The 24,190-nt window shown below is 60.3% G+C and overlaps 1 protein-coding gene and 1 long non-coding RNA gene across 2 annotated transcripts in view; both read left to right on the top strand.

Annotated features, from left to right (window-relative positions):
- TNK2 (tyrosine kinase non receptor 2) overlaps window positions 1–19,279 on the top strand; it is a 28,282-nt gene extending 9,003 nt beyond the window's left edge. The window contains 13 exon segments of the mRNA XM_030936706.1: window positions 535–605; window positions 2,514–2,735; window positions 4,208–4,267; window positions 4,269–4,361; window positions 5,179–5,456; window positions 6,940–7,066; window positions 7,465–7,611; window positions 7,710–7,804; window positions 14,022–14,216; window positions 15,906–15,997; window positions 17,453–18,801; window positions 18,906–18,995; window positions 19,148–19,279. Coding sequence (XP_030792566.1) covers window positions 535–605; window positions 2,514–2,735; window positions 4,208–4,267; window positions 4,269–4,361; window positions 5,179–5,456; window positions 6,940–7,066; window positions 7,465–7,611; window positions 7,710–7,804; window positions 14,022–14,216; window positions 15,906–15,997; window positions 17,453–18,801; window positions 18,906–18,995; window positions 19,148–19,279 — 2,951 coding nt within the window.
- Window positions 19,280–19,722: 443 nt separating this feature from the next.
- On the top strand, window positions 19,723–22,090 carry LOC115899219. Its single transcript, XR_004058929.1, has 2 exons — window positions 19,723–19,780; window positions 21,276–22,090. It is a non-coding gene; the product is annotated as an uncharacterized LOC115899219 (long non-coding RNA).
- The last annotated feature ends 2,100 nt before the right edge of the window (window positions 22,091–24,190 follow it).

Raw genomic sequence — 24,190 nt, 5'->3', positions numbered from 1 at the left:
CGCACACAAACAGGTTTGCTCTGATTTGAGCTGAACCCTTATCTTCGTATTTTTCCTAAAAGTTGGGGTTGTGGCATCTAAAAGTCGTGATCTTCATAGAACGTTAGAAACGTATTAGGGCTTTCAAGTTAAAATAGCTTTATGTGCTGAGTTAGACATTGACTTATGCTACTTTTGGCCTGGATAGTTGGTGTCTGATGCCAGTAGCATAACAAAATTTTATGGAGGGAAAAAAACCTCAACATTGAGAAAATTCTGTTCATTACCTTGATTTTTTCCTGAGAACTGGGAGAAGCCCACCACTTCAAGTTTGTGGTTAAACACCTTCACCCAGTTTGAGAGCCAGTGCCGGGAAGTGGGGTGCAGAGACTGTCTGGTCCGTCGAAGCTCCCGGTTAGTTGGGGTTGATTTCATTGGTATCATTGTGCTGAGTGGTGTCCAGTGGCAGACTCACCGCGAGGGGACCACAGGCAGCAGCCTCTCTCAGGGGTTTGAGCTGCCTTCACAGCGCTGGGTTCCCCACCCTCCCTGCAGGCCAGCGGCGGCTGTGGGAGGCTGTGAAGAGGAGGAAGGCCTTGTGCAAACGCAAGTCGTGGATGAGTAAGGTGGGTGAGGAGGTGAGAGGGTGGCAGCCTCGAATGCCCCCTACCGCTTCCAGTCCTGGGAACCATCCCCAACTCCCCAGCAGGTCGAATCTCGCCATTTCGCCGGCACTTTGTACAGAACCCCTGCATCCAGGGTCTTATCGGGCAGGGCACTTGTAGAGCTGCCGGGCTAAGTGTCTGTCTCCGCCAGATATGGACACGCAAGCAGCCTGTGTGTGGTGAGGCCTTCACAGCCCCTCTCAGCGCCTGGAGCAGGAGCTCATTGATAAGTGTGCCTTAACTTAGCCCTGCTGTGTCTGAGCGTTGGGGCCAGTGTCCGGCGTGGGGCGGTGGACCGGTCATCTGTCCCTCCTGACAGCTTCCTTCCCTACAGCCTGTCCCCACCTCTCCCCACACCTTGTCCTAATTTGGGTCTGTGGTGTAGTGAGTCCCTGGTCTGACTCAGTGGAACTCTGCCCATTGTCTGGAAGACAATGAGAGAGGAAGTGAGCCAGCCGCGGCCTTTCCTCCCCACTTCTGGCCTCAGGGCTGGGGTGGGGGGTGGGCAGGGCCGAACAGCTGGAGTGGGATTGGGCAGCAGAGATTTTTCTGGCTGCAGTCCGGCAAAGGGGCTGTCTCTTGGGATCCTGTGGCTTTTTCTGGGAACACTGTCCTGGTCCTTTGCCCGGGTTTTAGGGAAGGATGAGTAGTGTCGGGCTGGTGGAGGCCGGAGAAGAGAGCAGCGTGGTTTGCCGAGATTTAGGGGTGCCGAGATTTAGGGGTGCTGAGATTTAGGGGTCTTGGATCTGCCACTGGCTCTTGATAGGTCCCTGGGCAGTCAGGGGCCTCCCGATGGTCGTCTTTTGTCTTCAGGGAAATGATGCCAGGCCCGCTGCCTAGCTCATCTCCTATGGCTGTGGGAGGCCCCAGAGATAATGACTGTGAAGGGTCTTGTAACCTGAACATTGCTTGCAAACACATAAGGAATTGTAATCACTGTGAGGAAGCACAGAGGCCAGAAGAGGCCCTCAGATTTGAGGCACCCTAGCCCGAACGGGTAAGGCCCCACCAGCTTTGGGGACGTGAGACCCCAACGGGCAAGAATCTGCAGCCTGGAGCCTCGGCTATGGGTGCCTCGGTGGAGGCTGCCAAGTCAGACTGATGTGGCCACCTTTGACCCTCATGGCCTCCTTTCTTCTGTCCCTTGACCTTTGGCCCCCTCCCTGTCCACTCTGGCCTCAGAGTCTCCTCCACTCTTCCTTCTGTCTCAGCCCTCAGCTCTAGTTGCCCCTCCAGAAACCCAGCTGTCTTCCCAGGCCCTTCCCCAGTAAGGACTAGCTTCATCTGAACCACACACACACTCACGGTTCAACCTCAGACTAAAATTATCCTCTCCCCTGGGCAGGATGAAGGACAGCCACTAGTGAGGGTGGAGACAGACAGCACCAAATGGTCAGGCCAGAGAAGGGGCCGGGGCTAAAAATGGACAAGGAGGTGTTTGTGGAGGCCCCTGCGGCTCCTGCACCATCTACATGACTTAGGGCTGGAGTCTGCTGGGCGGCGGGTGCAAGAAGGGAGGGTGGGGCAGGACTGGGAGGAGACTCAGACCTTGGGTGGGCAGTGCTGGGAGGGCTTTGGACTCTCCCTGTCCGCACAGCTGGGTGTGGGGCCACTGCAGCCACAGGCTAATGCCTGTTGGTCTTTTTCTGGCACCCACCTTGAGGCCAGCGTCAGGCTTTGAGTTCTGTATTTGGGGTGTGCCTGGACGAAGTGCAGCCCTCCAGTCCGGCGGCCCCACTGGCAGTTTGGCAAAGCCAGGACTTATCTGGGAGCTGAGCCAGGGATCACCAGGTGGACCCAGCAGGGTGGGACCGAGTGACTGACCCTGGGGTGTTGGATTCCATCTGGCCCCCGGCTGCCCTCAAACAGGTGTTCAGTGGAAAGCGACTGGAGGCTGAGTTCCCCCCTCATCACTCTCAGAGCACCTTCCGGAAGACCTCGCCCGCCCCTGGGGGCCCAGCAGGGGAGGGGCCCCTGCAGAGCCTCACCTGCCTCATTGGGGACAAGGACCTGCGCCTCCTGGAGAAGCTGGGCGATGGCTCCTTTGGCGTGGTGCGCAGGGGCGAGTGGGACGCGCCCTCAGGGAAGACGGTGAGCTCTGTGTCCTGCCAGCGCAGCAGAGGCATGGGATCCAAGACTGGTAGTGACTCTTCTGCCCCCACCTGGGATGTGAATGGGACTGGGGATGCGTCACAACAGGATTTTTGGGTTTTTATTTTTTTGAGACGGAGTCTCGCTCTGTTGCCCAGGCTGGAGTGTAATGGGCACCATCTCGGCTCCCTGCAACCTCTGCCTTTCGGGTTCAAGGGATCCTCCTGCCTCAGCCTCCTGAGTAGCTGGGATTACAGGTGTGCGCCACCACGCCCAGCTAGTTTTTGTCTTTTTAGTAGAGATAGGGTTTCACCATGTTGGCCAGGATGGTCTTGAACTTCTGACCTCAGGTGATCTGCCCACCTTAGCCTCCCGAAGTGCTAGGATTACAGGTGTGAGCCACCACGCCCAGCCCATGCTCAGGTTTAACTAAGCACATTTATTATTTCAACTATAAAAATAATTTACTTATTATAAAAGTTTGGAAACTATTTGAAAAACAAGAAAAAAAAATCGCCTGTAATCCCAGCACTAAGAGGAAGCAGAGTTGGCATTTCTGCCTCTTCCTCCCACTTTAGGTATTTTGTCGGATTTAGTTAAGATACAAATTCTAGATACAGCTTTTAAAATCTTGTTTTTTCTTCCTGGCATTGCATTTAACATTTTCCCCTCAGGGAATAACATGTGTGCACCACAGCATACAGTTCTGGTGTGACTGTTTCCTATGCAGAAGCCATGTTACTGCCCAGGTCACGTCCGGTACATTCCCGGCATCTCAGAGGGCTCCTCATGCCCTGTCCACTTAGTGCGCCTGCGCCCTTCTCCCAGGGAGGCCGCTGTCACTCAGCCCTTCTCCCGGGGAAGCCGCTGTGCTGACTTCTAGCTCCACATATTTGTTTTTGGCATTACATTTAAAGCATTTTTCTTCTACAGCAAAAGAACTTTTAATACTCCATTTTATGACCACCCTGAGCAACATGGAGAAACCCTGTCTCTACTAAAAATACAAAATTAGCCAGGCATGGTGGTGCCTGCCTGTAATCCCAGCTACTCAGGAGGCTGAGGCAGGAGAATCACTTGAACTTGGGAGGTGGAGGTTGCAGGGAGCTGAGATCATGTCACTGCACTCCAGCCTGCATCTCAAAAAAAAAAAAAAAAAATCCATTTTATAACATTTGAATATTCTCTCATCATACGAGTTATCTCTTACTTTTTGGTTGGTATTTAAGCCCAGCATTCCCCCAGGAAGGGGAGGCATGGCCAGCGATGGCTCCTGAGGGCCAGCCCTCTGCCCTTCTTCAGCCAGGCCTCATGTAGAGCATGTAAGCCCAGGCACTGGTGGCGTGCTTACCCACTCAGATGAGCAGCTCGGAGGCAGGGATCATTGAGCCGAGTTGGAGGATGGAGCAGGTTGGCTCCGTGTGTCCGGGACCTGGCAGGTCCTGAGTCCTTGCACATCCCGTTCTGGACAGGTGAGTGTGGCCGTGAAGTGCCTGAAGCCTGACGTCCTGAGCCAGCCAGAAGCCATGGACTGACTTCATCCGGGAGGTCAACGCCATGCACTCGCTCGACCACCGAAACCTCATCCGCCTCTACGGGGTGGTGCTCACGCCGCCCATGAAGATGGTGAGTGCTGTAGGCAGGAGGGGGTGGGCAGGGAGAGGGCTCTGGTCCCAGATGTGTGGTGCAGTTACTCTCTCCGTCCTAAGGTCAGAGGCGCCCTAGATCCTACTTTGGTCCCCCCAACCTGATGGAGTAAAGGGGTTCACAAGGGCCCAGCCTGGTACGGGCTGTGTCTGCTGCGGTCCGGTCCGGGTCTGCCTCTGGATTTTGCTGGTGCTCAGTGTCAGCACCATGGGAGGGGCTGGCCATTGAGTTTAATTTGGGGAATTTATGTTTTATTTATTTATTTATTTTGAGACAGAGTCTCGCTTTGTCGCCCAGGCTGGAGTGCACTGGCACGATCTCAGCTCACTGCAACCTCTACCTCCTGGGTTCAAGCGATTTTCCTGCCTTAGCCTCCCAAGTAGCTGGGAGTACAGCTGTGCGCTACCACCCCCGGCTAACTTTTGTATTTTTAGTAGAGACGGCGTTTCACCATGTTGGCCAGGCTGGTCTCAAACTCCTGACCTCATGATCCACCTGCCTCAGCCTCCCAAAGTGCTGGGATTACAGGCGTGACCACCAGGCCTGGCCAAGTTTTGGAATTTCTAGCCATTGCCTCTTTGAGCTCCTTCTCTCTGGGTATCAGTTTCCTACATTGCCTCGAGGGAGAGGCCTGAGAAACTGCAGGACTCCTAGAGGTCCCCAGATAGCAGGCCAGGAAGGAGTGTGCAGCCTGGTTCTGGAAAGCCTTCAGGAAGGGGGCTGGGGGCCCAGTGTGGGCTGCTGAGAAGGGGCAGGGTCCTCCAGCTCATTCCTCCTGCCTCCTCCGTGGCCTCAGGTGACAGAGCTGGCACCTCTGGGATCGTTGTTGGACCGGCTACGTAAGCACCAGGGCCACTTCCTCCTGGGGACTCTGAGTCGCTACGCTGTGCAGGTGGCTGAGGGCATGGGCTACCTGGAGTCCAAGCGCTTTATTCACCGTGACCTGGCTGCCCGCAATCTGCTGTTGGCTACCCGCGACCTGGTCAAGATCGGGGACTTCGGGCTGATGCGAGCACTACCTCAGAATGACGACCATTACGTCATGCAGGAGCATCGCAAGGTGCCCTTCGCCTGGTGAGGGGCAGGTGCTGCCAGCTCACAGGGTCCCTGCAGACCCCGGCCTCAAAGTTCCGGGGCTTTCTTGACCCACCACAGCCCCTGGTTTTGCTTGGGCCTGTCCTTGTCTGTTCTAAGCCTGGGGTGCCCTCCTTTGCACCCATTCACTCACCATCCATCTAGGAATTCTTGAGGGCCCACATGCCAGGATCTGGGTGCTGGAAAGCACAGGGATAGATGCTGTGGGGCTCACCAAGGGGCATTGCTGGATGGGGTGTTACAGGGATAGATGCCGTGGCCTCACCCAAGGGGCGTTGCTCGGTGGGGTGTTCAGAGGCTTCCTGAAATGTCAGGGGAGGTTTGCCAGGGAAAGACTCGTTGGTAAGCACGCTCTAGGTAGAGCTAGTGGTAGACAGGCCCAGGCCACAGCAGGCCCTGTAGAGGGGCCAGGGCTGCTCACCTGTGCACTGGGGGTGGTACTTGGCCTTGCCCTGGCCCCTCTGTGGGCTTATCCTCTGCTGAGACCATTGTGGTCCTCTGGTGCCAGAAGCACCCAAAGGACTGTGATCTGCCTGCTTTGAGGTGGGAAGGGTTATTCCAGTTCTGCTTGCCCGAGCGGTGACTGGGCAACCCTTATGATCCGGAATGCATGGTCATCTTAAGGAGCAGCTGGCTTTCCTCTAGAGCGAGCATAGGTCTTAGATTATGCTTGTCGTCCTGCAGTAATTTATAGCAGCCTCTTTTGTATTCAGGCATCCTGGTTTGCATGGTAACGTATTAATACAGTTGCCTTTAAACAACACGATGAAGGGGGCGGGTTACTGTTCTCTTTTCACCGATGAGGATAATGAGCCTTAGAGATCTCGAGAGACTTTCCTGGCCCCATCCCCTTTGAGGGGCAGGGCTCGCTCTGGGTCCCTGTCTAGGCGCCACCCTCCTCCCTGCATCTCAGCCCGTGCCGGATGTCTGTTTCTAACCTCACCACAGGGGCACTTCCCCCTCACCCGGGGGGTGTCCAGAACGAATGTATTTGGGTGAAGCCAGTATGACTGTTTCTGCCCATTTTGGTTCTTCCCCAGGCCCTATCTGAATTTCCCACCCACTCCTTCCTGCCGAAGGACCCAAATCCCAGGATCCCGCCCCAAATCTGGGAATTGTCATCCTCCCACCACAGTCAGAAAACAGCCTGTGATCTTCTCTCCCTGCCCCGTCCTAGAGCCTCTGACCTCCTTCATTTCCCTGCTTCTCTGGCTGGGAAACTTATCCTCTAACCACGCCAGGCTGCAGTGAGTAAGATACCTGGGCTTAGGTGATTTTCCCCAAGTCTGTGCACCGTGTCGTCAAGGAGTCCTGCCCACTTCACACGGCGCCCCCAAGACCCACTGCTGAACGTGGCACAGGGGGTCACAACACGTGTTTGCCGAATGAGTGTTTTAAGTCCCCAGGGCGGACGCAAGTAGGGTGTTTGAGAGGCCTTCTCTTTGACCCCTGCCTCTGCCAGGTGTGCCCCCGAGAGCCTCAAGACACGCACCTTCTCCCATGCCAGCGACACCTGGATGTTTGGGGTGACACTGTGGGAAATGTTCACCTATGGCCAGGAGCCCTGGATCGGCCTCAATGGCAGTCAGGTGAGGGCTGGGAGGTGGCCCCCGTAGGGCCGGTGGGCTGAATTCCATTCCCAGCTTGCAGCCCGGCCCTGCCGGAACTGCCTGTCACCCATGGACTCCCTCCTCCCACGCCCCGTATCTGTATGGCCTCAGGGAGAGCCCAGCAAAGAGACGGGGAGGGAAAAGCTGGGGCCTGCCCTCCTTTTCTAGCCCTTGCCACATCCACTCATTCCGAGGCCCCAGACCTGGGAAGAAGGGTCTAGGGCTCTGGAGAGGGCCCCTCCCGGGCAGGCAGATCCCTTCTTTGGAGGCCAGGCCCTGCAGCAGCTGCTGCAGCTGTGGATAGGCCGGAGGGAAGGCGGGAAGTGAAGGGTTGGGTGCTCTGTTTGTCCTCAAACTCTGCACCTCCTCACCTTCAGATCCTGCATAAGATCGACAAGGAGGGGGAGCGGCTGCCCCGGCCTGAGGACTGCCCCCAGGACATCTACAACGTCATGGTCCAGTGCTGGGCTCACAAGCCAGAGGACAGACCCACATTTGTGGCCCTGCGGGACTTCCTGCTGGAGGTGAGGGACAGGTCAGCCCAGGAGAGCTGGGGGGTCCAAGCTGAGGGGCTACCCAGGCGTCAGTCCCAGAGCTGGCAATGACCTTTCCCTTCCCCCAGGCCCAGCCTACGGACATGCGGGCCCTTCAGGACTTTGAGGAGCCAGACAAACTGCACATCCAGATGAATGACGTCATCACCGTCATCGAGGGAAGGTAGGGAGTGCGGGGCTGGGCCCGCCCTGGGATCGCTTGAAGGGCACAGGTCAGAGGGGCCTGTGGACAGATCTCTTTGGCCTCCAAGATTCCCTTGGCCACACACAGGCTGGTGGTTGGGCCTGAACCCTGCAGTGTGAGGGGAGGACAGGCCTGCCTCCATCTCCCTAGTGCCTTTTCCTGCCCAGCTTCTTTCCACCACCCTTTCCCACTGGGCTCCAGCCCTGGCTCTGTGGTTGGGCCAGGCTGCCTTTACGGAGGGGTAGGGAGTGGCCTGGCCTGGCCTGGGTCGCAGCAGCGCTCTGGACTCCTGTGCTTCCTCCTCTGCTCCTCCCTGCTTCTCTCCCTGCTTCTTCCTGGCACAGGGACTCAACCTCCTACCTGGGTGCCTTTCAGTAGGTGAAGCAGCCCAGCCTGCCCTCTTGCCAGCTTTCCATCCTTCCTGCTGAGCCCACTGTGTGCTCCCAGGCCGGCCTCCAGCCTCTGGTCCTCTCTTCCCATCTCCCCTTGGGGAGACCCTCTCTATACCTAACCCTCCTCCCAGAGCCTCTCCAGAGCCCTGTCTTCCCCGAGCCCCCGCAGTTCTAGCGCCTGCCCTGAGGCCCCACCCACTGCTGACCCTGCCTTCTGCTAGCTGATCCCCAGGTGTCTGAGGAACTGGTGGGGGCAGGGCAGGGGTTTGAGGTGCCTTTGAGGCAGCGGGGAGTAGTGAGGACCAGGAAGAAGAGTGAAGTGGAGGAAATTCCCTGTACTCTCAGCTCCTGTGACTCAGGCCAGGCAAGGAGGGGGTGGGGCTGCTTCCCAGGAAGCCTCTTCCACCTACACTGCAGGTTTTAGGGGTCTGCAGCCTTCGGTGCAATCCTGTGCCTCTTGGGGGTGTAGGGAGGAGACCTGGGGGGGCTGCATGGAGTGTGACCTGCACCACTGTGGCCCCGACACCCCGAGCCTTCCCAGGCCCGGCTCCCTCACCTTTCGGCCCAGGGTCCGGGAACAGGAATGACATACTGAGACTGCAGGGCCTGTGGTTGGGGGTGTTATGCTGGGGAAGAAAGCAGAAGGTTCTAGAAAGGGAGGCTTGGAGACAGGAGGTACACATTCTGCAGGTTTGGAGCGGAGGGGTCAGGGATGGGATTGCAAGCGTGGTGCTCTGGGGAGATTAAGTGTGGGGGTCCCCTGGAGGTACCTGGCAGGGCCTCCAGCCCAAAGTTCAGCCCCACGTCCCATGTCCACCTCCACGAGCTGGAGAGCCGTTGGCCTGGCCCCTCTTGTGCTGCCGCCGGAGCCCCAGATCTTTACCGCCCGCTTCCCTTGCTCTCAGCAGGAGCCTGTGTGCCTGCCAGTGCCCCCAGGGGTGACTCGGAGTGGCCTGTGTTTGGGGCGTGTGTCTCTGGAGTTGGTGCTTTAGGTCACCGACGGGGCAAGGCGGGCAGCGGGAGGGGCCGGGAGCGGCTGCTCCCGGGAGGATTGTGGGTGCGCCCTGCCCTGCCCTTCCGTCGAAGGCTCCTGTTAGCCCCAGCCGCTGGTTCCCTGTGGCTGCTGCTGGGGGCTCCTTCCCCGGGGCCACCAGCCCTGGCTTGGACCACAGCACCTGCCCTCCGTGCCTGAAGCTGCTCAGGAGGTGGGAGGTGAGGGGCAGGAGGCCACGACAGCCGGTGAGGCTTGGGAGCGGGCCTGGGTGTCAGTGGTGGCAGAGCTTGATTCTGCCCCCTTGTTTTCTCAGTCCCTGAATATCTCCATGTTTGTGTGGCTGCCTCCGTTTCCATGTCTCTGGACAGATGGCTCTGTCTGTGTCTTTGGGCCTGGCTTTGCACATGTGAGTCTCTGTGTTTGGGCCTCCCTCCTAGCCTGGCCTTCTCTTCGCAGTGACTTCCCGCTTGCTGTGTCCAGCATTTGTTTCCTGGTGTGGAGTCTGGGAGGCCACCTGCCCCAGCTCTGACTGAGTCTAGGCTCAGTCCTTCTCAGGCTGTGGGCAGAGGGAAGACACCTAGGTGTTTCGTGCTCTGTCTAGATTTGGAGACACAGTTGATGACTGGTCTTTCCTGGGGGCTCATTTGGAGGAAGGGGTGGCTGGCAGCACTTCTGTTCCGCATACAGAGCGGGTGTTGGAATCCATTGCGGGTCCTTGGCCTGGTCTGGCTCTGGAGCCTCGGCTTCCTGTTGGGGGTGAGAGCCAGGCATCCTGGTTATCTCTCCAGGCCTGGGCGCCTGGGACCCCCAGAGAGAAGAGCAGGCAGGCGTTGAACAGAATGTCTGGCATTGGTTGAGCCATTTCTGGACTACCTCCGGCCAGGACAGGAACACGGTGCTGAGATTTCCAGAGCTGGGGTAGCCTTAGGCAGTTCTCAGCGCCCGGCCTCTGTTTTCCATCTTGTCTACCCCAGAGACGCTGACCGGAGGCCCAGGGGCAGCAGGAGGTAGAAGGTTCATGCTGGAGGTGTTGGACCCTTTTCCTGCTTCCCCAGAAAGTCCTCATTAGCCCCTGCTTCAGTCACTGCCCGGTGGCAGCCCTGGCCCTCCCATGGCCACAGGGACTCTGGCCTGTTGGTGGCGGGAGAGAGAGGACGCGGACGGGGTGGGCCTGGAGGGAAGGGCTGGCCTCGGTCCCCTCTGGGCTGCTGGTACCTCGGCCACACTGAGCCTCACACGGGTGCGTGTGGGCTGTGAGAAGCGACACTGGTCCTCTTGGGGGAAAAGCTGCCTCGGAATGTGCTTGGGTGCCATCCTGAGGGGTGTTGCTTGCACACATTCTCTGCCCTCTTAACTCTCCTTCCTCCAGGAGCAAGCATGTTTTCTGGAGTGGTGTCAGGACTCCCGGCAGCCATGGGGGCTCTTGCCTCGGCCACGCCTGCACTAAGGGAGGTGGGCTTGGTGTCTCCTTTCCCTCGCAGAAGTGGGTCCCAGAGGAGGCTTCTGTGCCAGGAGCTGGGCAGTGCTGGTGGAAGGGAAAGGCCAGAGGGAGTGACCTGCCTTGGGCACGTCATGCTGCTCTGAGTGAGGTCTCCGCCTCAGCTGCGTTCTCACCTGGTTGATGAGCGCCCCTGAAGAGGTGGAGAGCAGAGTCCAGCGTCTGGCCCCGGGCAGCCATCAGGGAGCCCGTGGGTGTAGCAGGGGAGCCGCAGCCCGGCTGGTGCCGGGGTTCCTCCCCTACGGCCGCCTCGGGAGGCTGTGTGCGCGTGCTGGGGAGCCCTGGCTCTGCTCCTTCGAGTCGCCCTGTTTTTCGGACTTGTCCCCTCTCGGGGTGTTGTCCTGTCTCCTTCCTTCCCACCCTGCCTGTGCGTGGTGGGAATCAGGGTGGCTGTGCATGGTGGGGCAGGGCCGGTGCCCTGTGTATGGGAGGCTGGACAGGGGGAGCCTCCTGCCTCCCCGCGCCCCCCGCCCTCCCTGCACCTCCCCGCGCCCCCTCACGCCCCCCCCAGGCCCCCAACCTCCCCCGCTTTCCACATGCCCCCCCACCCCCCAAGCCCCCAACCTCCCTGCACCCCCCCAGCTTCCACGTGCCTCCCCATGCCCCCCCAGGTCCCCAACTTCCCTGCGCCTCCCCCCCCCGTGCCTCCAGGCGCCCCCTCCACGCGCCGTCCCCCCGCGCCCCCCACGTGCCTCCCCGCACCCCCCAGGCCCCCAACCTCCCTGCGCCTCCCCCCACCCTGGCGCCTCATGTGCCTCCCCGCGACCCCTCAGGCCCCCAACCTCCCTGAGCTCCCCGCCCCCGCGCCTCCACTCGTCCCCCTCCACGCACCCGCCCCCCGTGCCTCCCTGCACCTCCCCGCCCCCTCACGCCCCCCCCCAGGCCCCCAACCTCCCCCGCTTTCCACATGCCCCCCCACCCCCCAAGCCCCCAACCTCCCTGCACCCCCCAGCTTCCACGTGCCTCCCCATGCCCCCCCAGGTCCCCAACTTCCCTGCGCCTCCCCCCCCCGTGCCTCCAGGCGCCCCCTCCACGCGCCGTCCCCCCGCGCCCCCACGTGCCTCCCCGCACCCCCCAGGCCCCCAACCTCCCTGCGCCTCCCCCCACCCTGGCGCCTCCATGTGCCTCCCGCGACCCCTCAGGCCCCCAACCTCCCTGAGCTCCCCGCCCCCGCGCCTCCACTCGTCCCCCTCCACGCACCCGCCCCCCGTGCCTCCCTGCACCTCCCTGCCTCCCTGCACCTCCCCGCGCCCCCTCACGCCCCCCCCAGGCCCCCAACCTCCCTGCGCCTCCCCCCACCCTGGCGCCTCCATGTGCCTCCCCGCGACCCCTCAGGCCCCCAACCTCCCTGAGCTCCCCCCCCCGCGCCTCCACTCGTCCCCCTCCACGCACCCGCCCCCCGCGCCTCCCTGCGCTGCCCCCCAGACCCTCAACCTCCCTGCGCCCCCACCATGCACCCTCCACCTCCCTGCACCCCCTCGTGCCTCCATGTACCCCCCGCCGCCACGTGCCACCCCCCGCGCCTCCATGTGCCCCCCAGGCCCTCAATCTCCCTGTGCCTCTCCCCCAGGTCCTCCATATGCTCCCCTCGCGCTGCCCCCCACCCCGCCTCCACGCCACCCCCTCCCCCCGCTCCTCCCTGCGACCCCCCGGCCACCAACCTCCCTGTGCCTCCCCCCCCACTCCTCCACGCGCCCCCCCACGCCCCTCCACGCCCCCCCCACCCGCTCCTCCATGCACCCCGCCCCCCACCTCCACGAGCTTCCCTGGGCCCCCGCCTCCCCTCACCTCCCACCCCCCTGCGGACTGTGGTGCTCTGGGGTTTGACTTTGGTCTCTGGGATGGGCTGTTCCCGGAGTCAAGCCGCTCCAGCCAGGCCTGGTCACCTCACAAGGCTGTGGGTCTGGGTGCCCGCGGCGCTGCCTTCTCCATCCTTTCTCCTGGGCCTGACTGTGTTTCAGAGGAGCCCTTCCTCAGGCTTTGGTCCTGGGACAGGTGAAGCGGGGGTTGGTGGGGAGGGTGTGCAGTGTGGTGCCACATGTGTCCACCCCAGCAGCACGGGACTGTCACCGCCCCCGCCTGCGCAGATGCTCTGCCCACGGCATCACTTATGAGCAAGTCCAGCACGGAGGCGGGAGCCTCACAGCCTGTCAGAGCCTTCGGGTGTCAGGAGTGTCTTGGGGGAGCCCTGTGCTTCCTGGCGTGCGTTCCCTCCCGCTGCCCCTGCCCCGGCCCCGGCCCCTGCCCCGGCTTAGGCCGCAGCAACAGAGGTTTCGTGTCTGAGGTCAGAGGGGGACTGAGGTCAGAGGGGGATTGAGGTCAGAGGGGACTGAGGTCAGAGGGGGACTGAGGTCAGAGGGGGACTGAGGTCAGAGGGGACTGAGGTCAGAGGGGGACTGAGGTCAGAGGGGACTGAGGTCAGAGGGGGACTGAGGTCAGAGGGGACTGAGGTCAGAGGGGACTGAGGTCAGGGGGGACTGAGGTCAGAGGGGACTGAGGTCAGAGGGCACTGGCAGCCCCACTGTCTGGTCACTGTGGGAGTACTGAGTTCCCTTTTGGACTTCTTGTTTTAAGACACAAGTAGAGCCCCTCCTGAGGAGACGGGGAGGCTCCCGCAGGCCTGCCAGGAGGTGATAGAAACTGCCGGAAGCATGTGAAGTGGTGGGGAGGCCTTGAGTTGCCCGGAGTGCTTCTAGACTCTCACGGGTTTGCATGCAGGAGGCAGGTTGTAGTTGGTGGCCTGGCCCCCAGCCTAGTGCAAGGCCCTCGGTGTCCCCTGACACCCCCACACCTCTCAGAACTCCTGGAACCCAGCCGAGGAGTGAAAGCCAGTGGCCAGAAGAGGCCTGGGGCCCGGCCTTGCCAGGGGACTGACTGGGGAGCGAGGAGGAGCTGTGGTTGGGGCACTGGCCCTGCAGACCTGAAAGCTGGGTTTGGGTCCCGGTTCTGCTGGGAGCTTTCTGGTAACTGTAGACAGGTCATGTTGCCTGCTGCAGCAGCATGCCTCCTTATTTGCAAACCGTAGGGAAAGTGCCTGCTGCAGCAGCCTCCAACGTGCCTCCTTATTTGCAAACTGTAGGGAAAGCTGCCTGGCCCACCTAGAGAGTTGAGGGTAAGGCCCTGTGCAAACAGGCCTGTATGGGGCATGGTGGGTCACGGGGGCTGTGGGGGAGGAGGGCCGGTGGCAGACAGTCTGGTCCTCAGGCCTGAGCCCCATCCTCGTTCTGCCACAGTGGCCAGGGTGTGAGGAGGGTGCCTGTGCCGGGGCTGCCCGCCACGCCTCGAGTTCACTGTGCCATCTCTGTCGGGCAGGGCCGAGAACTACTGGTGGCGTGGCCAGAACACGCGGACGCTGTGTGTGGGACCCTTCCCTCGCAACGTGGTGACCTCCGTGGCCGGCCTGTCAGCCCAGGACATCAGCCAGCCCCTGCAGAACAGCTTCATCCATACGGGGCATGGCGACAGTGACCCTCGCCACTGCTGGGGCTTCCCAGACAGGATTGACGAGTGAGTACGGGGCGGGGATGGATGCCCCGCTCAGGACTCCAGGGCCCTCAGCACGGCACACATAGGCGGAACCTGTTCTTCACCTTTCGCTCGGGCTTCAGCCCCGGACCCGCCACTCTCCCCTCCTCACCCCTGGCCTTACCCTCGGGAAGCTGTGGAACCCTAGAAAGCCCAGCCTGATGGGGGTTCTCCAGGGGAATGTGCTTTCCCTGCCATTTTCAAGCTTCGGGGGGCTGATCTCCTAACTCTGAGACTGACTTCATCTGTGAAATGGGTCCACCCCCCCGACGAGGGGAGGGCTGTAAATGCACTCTGAATTCGAACGTGCTGCTCAGAGGCAGGGGTCCTGAGAGAAGCTTTCCTGCCCATCACAGATGAAAGTAGGGTCAGGAGCTTCTGAGGATGGACTCCTGTTTGGTGGAAAGGTCCCCGGAGCTACAGCTGTCACCCCTCTTGGGACCCGGGCCTTAGGAAAATGGACTTGGGAGGAACCCAGTGGAAGCTGCTGAGGGGCAGAGCTTCTCCCGTGACCCCCCGTGACCTCCGTGACCCCTGCACGCAAACAGTGGTTTTCCTTCTCCTGCCGGTGGTGCCAGAGTCCTGGAGACGTGAACCCACTGGCTCGGGCCCTGGGGATGTGTGCAGGTGCACGTGGGAGCGAGCCTGCTTCCCAGAACCAGAGCAGGTCTGGGGACCTTGGGGACGGCAGAGGGCACGTTAGGTGGCAGGTCCGCCTCCCAGCCGCACAGTACTCTGCAGAGTTCACTCCATACCTGGGAGGGGCGCTGCCTCCTGTGTAAGAGGATAAGGCCACTGAGGGGCATCTGGGAAGGACACACAGAATCAGTCGCTTCCGGGATGCTACACCCCAGGGAGGCCCTGGAAGCTTCTTCCGCCAGGCCTCCAAGCCTCTCTGCCGGCCACAGGGGGATTCCAGGTCCCTGGCCTCTGCAGCCCTTCTCCTGCTGACGTCTGATACTCTGGTCTGTCCTGAGAGGCCTTCACCCACCGGACCCCCACACACCAGAACCCCAAGCTCACAGGGCTCAGCCCATGTGTTTTGCCTAAAAAGAACCCAGCAAGGGCCTGAGACTTGGGGTGAAAGATTGCAGACACCTCCGGGAGAGGCTGGTGCCCTCTGCCCCACTCCTGGCATGCCGTGGCCAGCCCAGCCCCATTCCTCCGGGCTTTAATCAGCCCCAGTGACTAAGTCGTAGATACTGACAGTTGGTGCAGGGATGGAGGGTGGATCCACAGCAGGACAGGTGGCCCAGCCTCTCCCGTACCTCCTGGCCATGTGTGAAAGGGTGCCTCCTGCCCACCCTGGCCGGGCCCTGTAGCTGACATGCCCTGTTCTCAGGCCCCCCATCGTGGCCTGCGGGACAGAAGTGTGTGCCCTCCCGCGGCTGCCTGGTGTGGGCTAGGGACCTGGGGATTGTGGAGGACACCTCTGCCCTTGTAGGGTGCAGTTGGAGCCCCTGAAGTCCTAGGCTTTCCATCCTGGGGTCAGATGTCCTTTCTCTGCCCTCTCTCCAGGACACCCTGGTGTCTCTCCTCTGGTTCCAGCTGAGATGAGTGGTCAGGATCTGTGGACTGGGAGGCGGGAGGCCTGCACTCCAGACCTAAGAAGGGGCTCTGATAAGATTCTGCCGCCCCTCCACACGCTTCCCCTGCCTCTCTCCCCCACAGACTGTATCTGGGAAACCCCATGGACCCCCCGGACCTGCTGAGCGTGGAACTGAGCACCTCCCGGCCCCCCCAGCATCTAGGAGGGGTGAAAAGTAAGATCCCCTCTGCTCCTTGGTGTCCCTAACTCATTGGCTACTCAGGAAGGAGCCCTGTCCTCACAGGCCACCCTGAGCCTGCTGTTCTGGCTCTGGGGACAGTGGGGTCAGGGCAGCAGGCGGGACAGCTGTGTCCCTGGCTCTGGCTGGGCGTGGGGTGGAAGACAGGCAGCTGTATCCGCCGAGGTGGGCCTCCTCAGGCTGGGTCTGCAGCAGCCCCGTCCGCCCCGGCGTCCCTCCTCCCTCCTTTCACGGCCGAGCTCAGATCCTGGCTTTCCTCACTTCCCCCTAATCCTGCTCTCCTGTCCCAAGCCAAACCCCCACCATGCTCCGGCTCTGCCTGGAGCCTCCTCCATCTCCCGGTCCTCTGCCTGTCATACCAGACTGCCGTGTTCCTCATCCTGCCGCCCGCGGCCTCCCGTGTGCTGGGGGCTTGTACATTCACTCGCCCCCATTCACTTCTCTCCCTTCCTCTCTCTCCACACTCTGCCCTGTCGTCCGGCCGTCTTCCTCCCTTGTCCTCTGTCCTGTTCCGTCCCTCTCCCCCTGTCCGCATGGCCTTTCTTGCAGGGGAGCCTCCACCTCGCCCACCTCAGCCTGCCTTCTTCACTCAGAGTAAGTGGGGCTGCTCCCGATGCCTCGGCCCCCGCCCCCGCCCCCTCTCTCTCACTCCTCTCCTGGAAGGTACAGAGCCCGGGCAGCTGGGTGGGAGGGGAGGCTGGTGTGTGCTGTGAGCTTCCGCGGCTGGCCTGGCCTAGCATGCCTGCCTCCTCCAGCCTGCCCCCCAGAGTCTGGGCTTCTGGAGCACGAGTGTGGCGCTGGCTTCTGCCTCGGCCTCACTCCCTCTCAGACCTGCCTGGGCTTCTGGAGCACGAGTGCAGCTGAGGCTTTCCCTCCCTCTCAGACCTGCCTGGGCTTTGGAGCACGAGTGTGGCCCTGGCTTCTGCCTCGGCCTCACTGCCTCTCAGACCTGCAGGCACTGTCTGGGCTTCGTGGCGGTTGGTCAGGAGCGCTGTCCTCTCCAAGGATGGTTCCTATGGCCCTGATGGCAGGAGGCGGCTCCGTGCCTGCACTAATGGTGTGCCGTGACGGGGGCGGGGGTGAGGGCTTACTAACTCGCCGGGGCCCAGGAGCAGAGCTGCCAGGGTCTTGTGCTGATGGAGGGAGTGACGGGCAGGAGCCAGTGTTGCTTGCTCCAGCTTAGACGGAGGGAGGTGGGGCTCACGGGCCCAAACGGGGCTGCCTGCTGGGCAGAGCAGGTTCCGCCCTCCTGATCAAGTGGTCGGAGGTGCACTGAGAACCTGGCAGCCAATGGCTGACCTCGGACCTTGTGGGGGTATTGGGAGTGGAGGGTTGCTGGGGGACACTCGGCTTTCTTTCCCATGTGCCACCTCCCCTGTGCCCCTGACCCGGTCTGACTGCCTTCCTGTCGGGGTCTCCCTTTCCTCACAGAACCAACCTATGACCCTGTGAGCGAGGACCAGGACCCCCTGTCCAGCGACTTCAAGAGGCTGGGCCTGCGGAAGCCAGGCCTGCCCCGAGGGCTGTGGCTGGCGAAGCCCTCAGCGCGGGTGCCGGGCACCAAGGCCGGCCGAGGCAGTGGGGCCGAGGTCACGCTCATCGACTTTGGTGAGGAGCCCGTGGTCCCCGCCCTGCGGCCCTGTGCGCCCTCCCTGGCGCAGCTGGCCATGGACGCCTGCTCCCTGCTGGACGAGACCCCGCCTCAGAGCCCCACGCGGGCACTGCCCCGGCCCCTGCACCCCACGCCTGTGGTGGACTGGGATGCCCGCCCGCTGCCCCCTCCACCCGCCTATGACGATGTGGCCCAGGATGAGGATGACTTTGAGGTCTGCTCCATCAACAGCACCCTGGTGGGCATGGGGGTCCCTGCTGGGCCCAGCCAGGGCGAGACCAACTACGCCTTTGTGCCTGAGCAGGGGCGGCTGCCCCCTCCCCTGGAGGACAACCTGTTCCTCCCGCCCCAGGGTGGGGGCAAGCCACCCAGCTCTGCACAGACCGCAGAGATCTTCCAGGCGCTACAGCAGGAGTGCATGAGGCAACTGCAGGTTCCAGCCGGCTCCCCGACCCCCTCTCCCAGCCCAGGGGGTGACGACAAGCCCCAGGTGCCCCCCCGGGTACCCATCCCCCCTCGGCCCACGCGCCCACACGTCCAGCTGTCTCCAGCCCCCTCGGGCGAGGAGGAGACTGGTCGGTGGCCTGGACCTGCCTCCCCTCCCCGGGTGCCTCCGCGGGAGCCCCTGTCCCCTCAAGGCTCGAGGACACCCAGCCCCCTGGTACCACCTGGTAGCTCCCCACTGCCACCCCGACTCTCAGGCTCACCTGGGAAGACCATGCCCACCACCCAGAGCTTTGCCTCAGACCCCAAGTACGCCGCCCCCCAGGTGATCCAGGCGCCTGGCCCGCGGGCCGGTCCCTGCATCCTGCCCATCGTCCGGGATGGCAAGAAGGTCAGCAGCACCCACTATTATTTGCTGCCTGAGCGGCCGTCCTACCTGGAGCGCTACCAGCGCTTCCTGCATGAGGCCCAGAGCCCCGAGGAGCCGGCCCCCCTGCCTGTGCCCCTGCTGCTGCCCCCACCCAGTACCCCAGCCCCTGCCGCCCCCACGGCCACCGTGCGGCCGATGCCCCAGGCTGCCTCGGACCCCAAGGCCAACTTCTCCACCAACAACAGCAACCCAGGGGCCCGACCACCAGCCCCGAGGGCCACTGCTCGGCTGCCACAGAGAGGCTGCCCTGGGGATGGGCCAGAGGCGGGCCGGCCAGCAGACAAGATCCAGATGGTGAGCACCCAGCCTGGCTGTGGGTGAGGCGGGGCAGGGCCCAAGGGGCCTGGAGCAGTGGGCCCTAGTGGTGCTGACGGGGGTGGGGGTGTGCCCAGCTGCAGGCCATGGTGCATGGGGTGACCACAGAGGAGTGCCAGGCGGCCCTGCAGAGCCACGGCTGGAGCGTGCAGAGGGCTGCCCAGTATCTGAAGGTACCGCCACCTCTTGCTCGCTCTGGCTTTTAGGGACCCTGAAGCCTGGTTCTGCTGCCCCCAGCCCCCCGCCCCCTGGCTCCAACTCTCCTCTTCCCCACCCTAGTTGGTGCCCTGGGTCCGCGTGTCCATGGCACCACCCTTACCCCCAGGTGGAGCAGCTCTTCGGGCTGGGCCTGCGGCCCAGAGGGGAGTGCCACAAAGTGCTGGAGATGTTCGACTGGAACCTGGAGCAGGCCGGCTGCCACCTTCTGGGCTCCTGGGGCCCTGCCCACCACAAGTGAGTGAGCCCCACAGTCTGCCCCGCTCCGTGCCCCAGGAGGGTTGTCCCGGAGCCTGCCACGCTGGGAGGAAGCCCAGCACCTCGCAGGCCACTCCCGGCCAGGGAGACAGCTCTCCAGCTGCGGGAGGGAGGCGCACACGGGGCTCAGGAAATCGTTTCTCCTAAATGTGTTTATTTGGACATTTTAGCCACTTGGTTTTCAATTTAGCCACTTGGTTTTCAAACGAGTACAAGGGGAATTGGAGCCTCTCCAGTTGAAGAGACCTTGCTGCCCTAGCACCTGCAGCGACCTGAGCGGCTCCAGGGAACGGTGCTTTAGGGCCCTGTGATTGACACACCTCTGTCTCACCTCTGTGTTTTCCATATTTCTGTTTAAAGTAACATTTAAAATTTCAATGTTGGCCGGGCACCGTGGCTCATGCCTGTAATCCCCAGCACTGTGGGAGGCCAAGGAGGGAGGATCACCTGAGGTCAGGAGTTCGAGACCAGCCTGGCCAACATGGTGAGACCACGTCTCTACTAAAAATACAAAATTTAGCTGGGTGTGGTGGCAGGCACCTGTAATCCCAGCTACTCGGGAGGCTGAGGCAGGAGAATGGCTTGAACCTGGGAGGCGGAGGTTGCTGTGAGCTGAGATGGTGCCACTGCACTCCAGCCTGGGCGACAGAGCGAGACCCTGTCTCCAAAAAAAAAAAATTTTTTTTTCACTAAAAAGAAAATGTACTGTCTTTCCTGTAAAAGGTTTATATTATAGTGTAAAAAAATACAGACATTTAAAATATGTACATATATAAACATACTTTATATATTATGAAAATATGTATGTGAGAGTGCTGCCAAGTCAAAAAGCAGTGAACTGAGGTCAGATGGGTGGAGCCGGCATCATGGCAGGAGGTGGGGCTGACATGGGCCAGGCCCTGGAGATGGCAGCTCAGTCAGGGCCCGTGTCCCAGCAGCGTGGCCTGTGCATGGCGCTGAGTTTCTCCATATGTAAAGTATGTAGATAATAGTGCCCACCCTAGGCCGGGCGCGGTGGCTCACGCCTGTAATCCCAGCACTTTGGGAGGCTGAGGCGGGCGGGTCACGAGGTCAGGAGATGGAGACCATCCTGGCTAACCCGGTGAAACCCCGTCTCTACTAAAAATACAAAAAATTAGCCGGGCGTGGTGGCGGCGCCTGTAGTCCCAGCTACTCGGGAGGCTGAGGCAGGAGAATGGCAGGAATCTGGGAGGCGGAGCTTGCAGTGAGCTGAGATCCGGCCACTGCACTCCAGCCCGGGCGACAGAGCGAGACTCCGTCTCAAAAAAATAAAAAAATAGTGCCCACCCTGTGGAAGGGACTGGCGTGATGGATGGGGGACGTGTCTGTCACATCACGCACAGCATGCCTGGCACCAGGACGCAGGCACCCCGTGTCCCCCGTCTGTCTCATACTGTCTCGGGTGGTTCTTACTGATTTACACCCGGGACACAGGCACCCCGTGTCCCCCGTCTGTCCCATACTGTCTCGGGTGGTTCTTACTGATTTACACCCGGGACACAGGCACCTCATGTCCCCCGTGTGTCCCATACTGTCTCGGGTGGTTCTTACTGATTTACACCCGGGACACAGGCACCTCATGTCCCCCGTCTGTCCCATACTGTCTCGGGTGGTTCTTACTGATTTACACCCGGGACACAGGCACCTCATGTCCCCCGTCTGTCCCATACTGTCTCGGGTGGTTCTTACTGATTGACACCCACTTAGGCTTGGGCTTTTTCGCACCGGTCGTCCACAGATTCTTTTAATACGCAGGAGTGCTAGTTAATTTACTCATCGTTTATTAAAGTACAGAGAAAGGATATCCAGGATGATAAATTTCACAGTTCTTGCTGGGGACTGCCAGCTTCCAGTGGTGTTGCCTGGCACTAGGAGACGGTGACTCCTGTGGCCCCCGGTACCCGCCCCACTGACCTTTCTGTAACCTGTGTAACTGCTGTTGGTTTCCCATTCTGCAGGCGCTGAGACGTGTCTGGAGAGCCAGAGGACCTGGCTGAAGGAATCGCCTGAGCCTGTCCATCCACCAGGGTTGGGGAGATGCTCCCATCCAGGCCTGGAGGACCTGCTGCTCCCTGCTGCTCCTGGGGACGGAGCAAGGGCAAGGCAGCGGGAGGCTGGGAGCCCTGCCCTGCCCATCCCTCCCGCACCAGCGCTGTCCCTGCAGACTTTGGTTCGGTGCCCCAGCCAAGATGAGGAAGGGGCCCGGTGAAGACAGGCCTGGGGGCTGCCCCAGCAGGCTCTGGGTGTGACCTGCCTCTGGCCCGGGTCCTGGGTGGGGCCTGTGGCTGGAGTAGTGCCCCCAGGCCCTGCCCTGGGTGACCAGACGGGGAGGAAACCTGACTGGACCTGGGCAGGCAGGATGTGTTGGCCGCAGAGAGGCGGACCAGCACCCGGTAGGACCTCCTAGGACTGGGCCTTCTTCCAGGGGGCCCCTGGCAGGCAGTTGGGGTGTTGGGCAGAATGTGACTGGTGGCCTCACCATGGACTTGAATGGGACTTGGCTGGCCTCAGGATCTTGTGCCTGGAAATAGCCTGAGGTGGCTCAGGAGGCAGAGAAAGGGCGCCAGACCATTCTCTGGCGGGGACCAGGGCCCAAGGCCCCGGGCTGGAAGGAGACCAAGGGGCAGCCGCCCTGGAGGACATCAGGGCTTCCTCTTCCACCCAGTTCCCGTGTGGTTCCATGTTTTCCCACCAGCCTGTCGGCAAAGTTGCTGCCCCAGCATTCGGTACCTGCTTCTTCCAGAGAAATAAAGTTAGTTTCTATTTTATGTTACTTATTTGCACCTGCCTGTTCCTTTGCTTGTTGGTCAGCAAGCTCCAGGCCCCAAGTGAGGCTCCCCCGGCCGCCAGCACCTGCTCCGGGCAGCAGGCCTTGTGGCGCCACCTGGAGGCAGCGGGAGGGCGTGCAGCCCTGGGCACCGGGAGGCGTCTCCCCTTAGGCAGCGGGCAGCGGGGCCAGAGTCCCCACCTGTCTGGTCAGTGACTTTCACAGGGCCTGGACTTCATTTGCCATGTGGAGTTCTGTAAGGCAGGATATATGCTGCAGGAGAGAGTACAGCAACTCAGTTACACGGAGCCAAGCCAGAGATGGTAGGAGCAAGGAGCCCTTCAGTATGTTATAGGCGTTTTAATTTTGTTTTTCTGAATAACTCATATATTCACACGGTTCAAAATTGAAAAGGCACTGAAGGGTGTACAGTGAAATGACCCACCCCAGCCGTCCACTTCCCCAGCCCAGAGACGCCTGTATCACCAGTTTCTTGTGTAGTGCTTGTGTTTGTTTTTGGTTTTTTACTTAATATTTTGAAGAATTCAGTAGCAATATTGAACGTGCTTCCCCTTTTTTTTTTTTGAGACAGAGTTTTGCTCTTGTTTCCCAGGCTGGAGTGCAGTGGTGCGTTCTCTACTCACAGCAACCTCTGCCTCCCGGGTTCAAGTGATTCTGCTGCCTCAGTCCTTGAGTAGCTGGAACTACAGGCGCCCGCCACCATGCCCCGCCAATTTTTGTATTTTTAATAGAGATGGGGTTTCTCCATGTTGGCCAGGCTGGTCTTAAACTCCTGACCTCAGGTGATCTGCCCGCCTCAGCCTCCCAAAGGGCTGGGATTGCAAGTGTGAGTCACCGCACCCAGCTGGGCTTCCCATTGTTTTGGGTTGCATGGCTGTACGGTGTACCACAGCCTACTTACCTGGGCTCCTTTTGATGAAGGGCAATTTTAGTCGTATCCGGTCCTTTGCAGTTACACCCATTGCCTCAGTAAATGGTGTAGTGGGCACGTCAGTCTGACAGATGAGTCCGCAGCAGTGGGACTCCTGGGTCAAAGTGTGTGCCATGGCGGTGGGTGCTGCTGAACCTGCCCCCAGCAGAGGAGCGTCCTCAGTTGGCCACCACCTGTGCAGGAGAGCGTTCTGTGTTTTAAGTTTTCTGATCTTTACCAGACTGTTAGAAAATAGTGTTTCTATAGTTTTAATATGCATTTCTCTTATGAATAAACTCAAAAATAAGTTGAGCCATTTGTATTTCCTTTTTAATGAGTTGCCTATTAATATTCTTGGCCCATTACAAAATGTTAGATTATTCGTCAGTTTCTTACTGCTTTCCAGGAAATCACTAGATCAGTTAAGGAAACTAGCTCTTTGAGCTTCACATATGATCATGTGAACTTGATAGGAAAAGAGGTAAATCATAAGAAAGTAAGCTGATGACTCGGGTTTATTGAAAACAAAACAGGCCATTCAGGATGAGTCTGGGCCACGTGTGTGAATGTGGCTATAGGCTGGCCTTTGGGGGTAGGTCCTGAGGCTCAGAAGCTCTGAGGCCTGGCAGGTTTGCATATACCGTTTGCAAAGGCAGGAACTCTATTTTAACTGTGATTTAAAATACTTAGTCAAATAGATCATAAAAAGGAACAAGTTCTTTTTTTTTTTTTTTTTTTCTGAGACGAAGTCTTGCTCTGTCACCCAGGCTGGAGTGCAGTGGCACGATCTCAGCTCACTGCAACCTCCACCTCCCGGGTTCAAGCGATTCTCCTGCCTCAGCCTCCCGAGTAGCTGGGACCACAGGCATGCGCCATCGCACCCAACTAATTTTTGGATTTTTAGTAGAGACGGGGTTTCACCATATTGGTCAGGCTGCTCTTGAACTCCTGACCTCATGATCTGCCTGCCTCAGCCTTGATCCCAAAGTGCTGGGATTACAGGCGTGAGCCACCACACCCAGCCAGAACAAGTTCATATTAAGTGAGCTTTGAGCATTGCTGGTAGACCTGGATTTCATTCCCAGCTCTGTTTCACCTTAGAAACGTTATTTAATCTTTCTGAGTCTGTAAACTGATGGAGTAACTCCTGCTTTCTAGAAGGGTTGTGAGGACTG

Source organism: Rhinopithecus roxellana, chromosome 1 (genome assembly GCF_007565055.1).
Source record: "Rhinopithecus roxellana isolate Shanxi Qingling chromosome 1, ASM756505v1, whole genome shotgun sequence".
Classification (NCBI taxonomy): Eukaryota; Metazoa; Chordata; class Mammalia; order Primates; family Cercopithecidae; genus Rhinopithecus; species Rhinopithecus roxellana.
Note: the sequence above shows the minus strand (reverse complement) of the source record. Positions and strands in the feature narration are given on the sequence as shown.